The sequence below is a fragment of the Coptis chinensis genome, chromosome 5 (genome assembly GCF_015680905.1).
Source record: "Coptis chinensis isolate HL-2020 chromosome 5, ASM1568090v1, whole genome shotgun sequence".
Taxonomy (NCBI): Eukaryota; Viridiplantae; Streptophyta; class Magnoliopsida; order Ranunculales; family Ranunculaceae; genus Coptis; species Coptis chinensis.
The window spans coordinates 37,713,362-37,718,972 of NC_141460.1; the positions used below are offsets into that span (position 1 = coordinate 37,713,362).

The 5,611-nt window shown below is 41.9% G+C and overlaps 1 protein-coding gene across 1 annotated transcript; it reads right to left on the reverse strand.

Moving 5' to 3' along the window:
* Positions 1 to 3,708: 3,708 nt before the first annotated feature.
* On the reverse strand, positions 3,709 to 4,329 carry LOC147497451 (uncharacterized). The gene has a single exon (XM_086562896.1). It carries the CDS (start codon positions 4,327 to 4,329, stop codon positions 3,709 to 3,711), a length of 621 nt encoding a protein of 206 aa, XP_086419022.1.
* Between the last annotated feature and the right edge of the window lie 1,282 nt (positions 4,330 to 5,611).

Genomic DNA, 5,611 nt, shown 5'->3' on the forward strand with positions numbered 1-5,611 from the left:
CAGCACCATCTGCTATAAACACCACGTCAACTCCACCATTTACTCAAACCACCAATCATCATAAACAACCACCATCAGTCACCCCAACAACACCATCTCCAGGCATCCATCTCAACACAACCAACAGCACCATCGAATAACACATCCACCAAGACCGAAGCCCTCTAGCTGACCTCAAGCCACCATCACTCGAATCGACCCCAAGCCACCAGCCATGCAATGCCGGCCACCTTCACTTCACCATAGACCTTGCACGACCAGACACCACTGTCTCAATCCAGCATCACCGATCTCCACCTTCCTCAAGCAAAGCACGACCGTCACCACTAGCATCATCCCAGCAGCTCCTTCGCCAAGACATCCATCTCGACACAACCAACAAAGCGCAAATCACCATCAGCTTCTCACATGAATAACCACCATCTTCATTCATCAATCAGACAAGACCACCGTCCACCGTCTTCTTTGTTATTTACCATCGCAACAACCCAACTCCAATCCAGTTGCAGCAGAAAGACCTTCAACAAAAGGAAATATAGATGAGAAGCAAGGAATTAATAGGTAAGAGAAGAGAATTTAAGAAAACACAAGGAAATTTAGGGGCGAGATGAAGTTTAGTTTAGTAGAAGAAGAAGAGGGAGGAGTTTGTCAGAGAAGAAGAGAAGGAGGGAAGAAGAGAAGAAAGAGTGGGTGTTTTTTTTTTTTTTTTTTTTTAAGGAGAAGGAAAGGCCCAAAAGTAGGCCCATAACCACAAAATGGCAGATTTTGAGGGTTTTTTTTAATTTAATTTGAATTATTGTTAGAGGAAAATGAAAAAATTGTGGAGGAATAGAAATGATTATGGAGTGTTGTGACCAAATTAATTTATTTTGCAAATTTTATTTTAAAATGAAAAATTGTGGCGCCATTGATCCGATTGTGAAAAAATGGTCGGGTTTTGTCATTTCGTTCACATTTCAATAAAATTGCAAAATATTTCATCTCAATGATTTTAATAAGTTTTATTGTTTGATAAGTTCATTTTATTCTTCCTAGAACTCATAGACAAGTCTAATAGAAGAAAACTTGATCCCTAACATGTAGGGCTCATCTCTAAGCTCATACATGCTAGCAAGTGGAACCAAAGCAATGACTTATCTCTAAGCTCATCACTTTGATCCCTAACTAGACACTATACCAACTATCATTTTGGGATATGATGTAGGTCTAGTTGTTCTTCCTAAACAACTTACCAAACCAACAACGAAGATTTTCCCTCACATGAGTTTTATTAACTCCCCAAACGGATATAATTCTCACTTTCGGCAGAGTTTACGCTCTCGAGATCACATAACTAAAGTTTTATTCTAATTAACAGAAAATAAAACTGAATTAAAAACATTTTAATTAAAAACTGGAAATTAAATTCTTCATTACACTAGGAAGGAAAGCAAAAACTACTTTACTCCTCTTGATGGAATGCTAACCATTCCATAAGAAAAACTAAAACTAGACCCTTCTATTTATAGTTTTTCTGACGGTCTAGATTCAATCCATCGAATCTAAATCTAACGGTTACAAATAAAATATAATATCCTAGGGAATATTCTAGAAATATTTTAAGAAATATTCTAGAAATATTCTCTGGAATAGTAATGGGCTTGAGTAAATAGTAACAGGCTTTGGCTTTATCTTCATATTCCAAACTGTACGACCATTTTTTGGAAGCTGGATACCGTTACGTAGAGTTTTCTGCGCTGATCATTTTAGCTAGTCGAATGCTTGAATCAGAGTTAGGAGACGGAAGATATCGCCGTTTGAAGTTTTCTCCTGACTTTCGGGCTGATTTAGGTCAGTTTGACTAAAATCCCTTCTTTAGCTGGCTTAGGGACTCAAGTTTGGATTCTTCAACTTGTTTCATGGTTCTCTGAGTCTATGAGCTTTGCTGGCAGTTTAAAGCTTTAAATGAGCTAATACTGAAGATTTCAAGTCCAAGCTTTATTCGGCTGTATTTCATGCTAAAACGCAGGTTCTGTGTGTATTTTATCATTGTCTATTGAAACCTGTGAAAACATGAAAATACAATTAATTTACATTTATTAAACACATAATTAACCTAAATGTAATGTCTCCACAGGGTTTAAAACACAGTTTTGGGTACTTATCATGTGGGACTGGAAGTACGGTCATAACTTCTCTGCTACAAAAATAAGGGCTAAAATGACTCTTTCGAGTTTAAGATATCTTGTTTATGCTGGTAGGAGCGTTCGGCTCAAGAAATAGACATGTTTTTCAACCTTTTTTTTTTCATCCACACGCGTATCGGTGTAGTGTTTAACCCGATACCGTAGATAGATGAACAGAGATAAAGACCCAAAACTTCTCCCTCAATTGGTTTGGAAAGGATTGGTGGTGCCCCTAGGAATGTTTTGAGCTGACTGAATACTTTTTGGCATTCTTTCGTCCATGCAAAGGAGGTATTTTTTCTAAGTAACTGAAACAGAGGTTTGCACTTATCTAAACTCTTGGAGATAAACCTGTTTAGAGCTGTTAACCTACCTATAATTTTTGAACCTCTTTCATATTCTTAGGTGAATGCATTTCTATGGCCGGATCGATATGGGTTTGCCTCGATTCCTTGCTTAGTAACCGGATACCCTAAAACTTCCACGACGATACGGTGAAAGCACATTTCGCAGAGTTGAGTTTCATCGCGATACTTTCGGAGAATGTCAAATGCGCGTTTCAAGTAGGAGAGATGATCTCCCCGTTTCAGACTCTTGATTAGGAAATCTTCTACGTACACTTCCACAATGTCTCCTATTAATTTTTCAAATATTTTGTTCACCAAGCGCTGGTACGTGGCCCCCGCATTTTTCAATCCGAATGGCATGACCTGATAACAGTACAGGCCATCCTCGGTTGTGAAACTTGCATGCTTGTGGTCTTCCTTATGCAATGGGATCTGGTTGTAGCCAGATGACCCATCTGTGAAAGATAACAGTTCATGTCCAGCCGTCGCATCTACCAATTTGTCAATCCGCGGTAGAGGGTAACTGTCTTTCGGACATGCGCGGTTTAGATTCATGAAGTCGATACATATTCTCCATGACCCATTCTTCTTACGCACTGGGACAATATTAGAGATCCAAGTGGGGAAATTAATCTCCCTGAGAAAATTAGTTGTCATTAGTTTTTCAACTTCGGCTTTTACCGCTTTGGACCTGTCAGCACCTATCCTTCTCGGTTTTTGCTTGACTACTACTGCATCACTGTAGACATTGAGCCGGTGGCATGCCACGTGGGGGGGGTCAATTCTTGACATTTCTTCGAATGACCAAGCAAACACGTCTGTGTGTTCTCGAAGAAAATGTATTATAGCCTGATGCTCTTCAGAACTCAACAAGGTGCCGATGAAAGTGGTTTTTGGCGAGCTGCCTCCCACAATTTCCACTTCCTCTAACGGCTCCAGTGAGGGGGGACCCTCCTTCTCTCTTGGGACCAGATCTGGGAGAGGGGGATTCAACTGTAATTGCTATTTGGCGGGTTTCCCCACCTCCAATGGTTCAAAAAAGAATGGGGGCTACTTCGCTGCCATAGCATAGCATACTTTGGCAGCCACCTGATCCCTTCTGATTGTCTCAACTTTCCTGTTGTGTAGGAACTTCAGACATTGGTGATAGGTGCTTGGAACAGCTCGGAGTCTGTGCAGCCAGGTCCTGCCTAAGATCATGTGATAGGGTGTATTAGTTTTACCACAACAAAGTTTATGATGAGAGTTATCGGACCAGTAGCTACGAGTAGTTGGATCTCCCCAACTGTCAGAGCTTTGTCCCCACTGAATCCATACAGGTTAGAGTTGGTGGTAACCATCTCAGAATCAGGAATCTGTAGCTTCTTGAATACGTTATAGTATATCACATCTACTAAGTTGCCTAGATAAACCAATATGCGATGCAAATAATAATCTCCAAAAGAGAGTGTCAGAACAAGTGCCTCTTCATGAAGGCTTTTGATGCTACAACAATCGGCCTCAGTGAAGAGGATAAGCGGATCTTTGTGGGGTACCGCATTGACCATTGCACCCGTAGTCAGTTCGCTGTTCATGATCCTCATTTGCTCAGCGATGCACATTTGATGTCGCACGCCCTTTTCAGTGACCTGCCCACTTCGTTTGCTTGCCTTTCCATAAATCATATTTAGTTGGAGGCGGCCATTGAGCGGTTCAGTTCCTAGGGGATCCTGAACTGACGTATTGATCTCCTCAGGCTGTACTACATTCGCTTGTTCATGTGCTACAAACTGCTTCAAATACCCCCTTTCTATCAGATCATACAATTTATTTTTCATGGTCCTGCAGGCTCTGGTGCTGTGACCCTTACTCTTATGGAACTTGCAGTAGGTCCTTTGGTCTTTGGTACCCAAGGAGCCTGGCCATTTGAGGTAACTCTAATTCTTGATTGAGTCCATAACCTCATCTGGCATTTTGTTCAAAGGGGCGAAGTTTCTGTCCATTGAGGGAAGAGCTTCTTCAGCTCCTTCCACTAGTGGCTTCTTCTATGGTTTTCCATCTGCGCTATTAGTTACATTATGGAACTGTCCTCTGGGTGTCCGTCCCTTTGATGGGGATACAACCTTTTGGTGGCCACGATTACGGACTCTTTTCGGCTTTTGAGGGGAAGAGTTCCCTTCTCGAGGGGCCACAAGAGCTATCCGACTAGCCTTTCTTGCTTCCTGACATCTGTTCAGGACATCCTCCTCCCACCCCGCATGAGTCTCAACCTTGTCTAGGAGTTCCTCTAAATCACGGGGTGGTTTCATGGAGAAGGATCCGAATAAGGCGTTGTTTTCATCCAACCCTTGTTTGAAAGCTATTATAGCAATCTGTTCGTTGCAAGACTCTATCTGGATTGAAATTTCCATGAATCGTTGCATGTAGGACCTCAATGCTTCTCGGTCCTTTTTCTTGATGTTGAACAATGCGTCAATCCGCTTTGGTTTGTGCTTGTTACATGAGTACCTGTCTATGAAGGTCCTAAACATTTCTTCTCGAAGACTGATCGCCCTTTTCGTAACTAACTTTGTGGGTACCACTGGAGCGTAGATCCAGATAGGGAAGCTTTGAACTCTTAACATATGACGTGGTCATACCTTTCATATTGTCCTATGATTGCTCGATATCTGAATACGTGATCTATCAGATCTGACTTGCCATTGAAGACATTAAACTTCGGTTGCTAGTAGCCACGGGGGTAAGGCTTTCTCATTATTTGAGATGTGAAAGGAGATCTGCCTGCCCCCATTATAGCGGATTGAACAAGGGAGTCTTGCATTTTTCTCCCCTTGCCTGTCATCCGATGCATATGACGTATAAGGTCATTATTCTCAGTTTCCTATGTAGCTTCTTTAATGGAATGCTTCTTGGTCTGAGCTCTTTTCCTGTGTCTAGGGTCGACATCACGATCCTGGTTAGTTGACACTGATTCGGATGCCGTATCCGAGTCCTCATCTGAGTTGTTATATTCCGACTAAGATGTCTCGCATCGAGCTGGGCCCCCCATGCCTTGGGTTATTTGAACGACCACCTTATGGAAGGCTGTCATCATCGAGATCGATGAGTGGCTCATTCCCT

Coding starts and splice junctions, on each gene's coding strand:
- LOC147497451 (XM_086562896.1), bottom strand. CDS start 4,329: ATGAAAAATAAATTGTATGATCTGATAGAAAGGGGGTATTTGAAGCAG.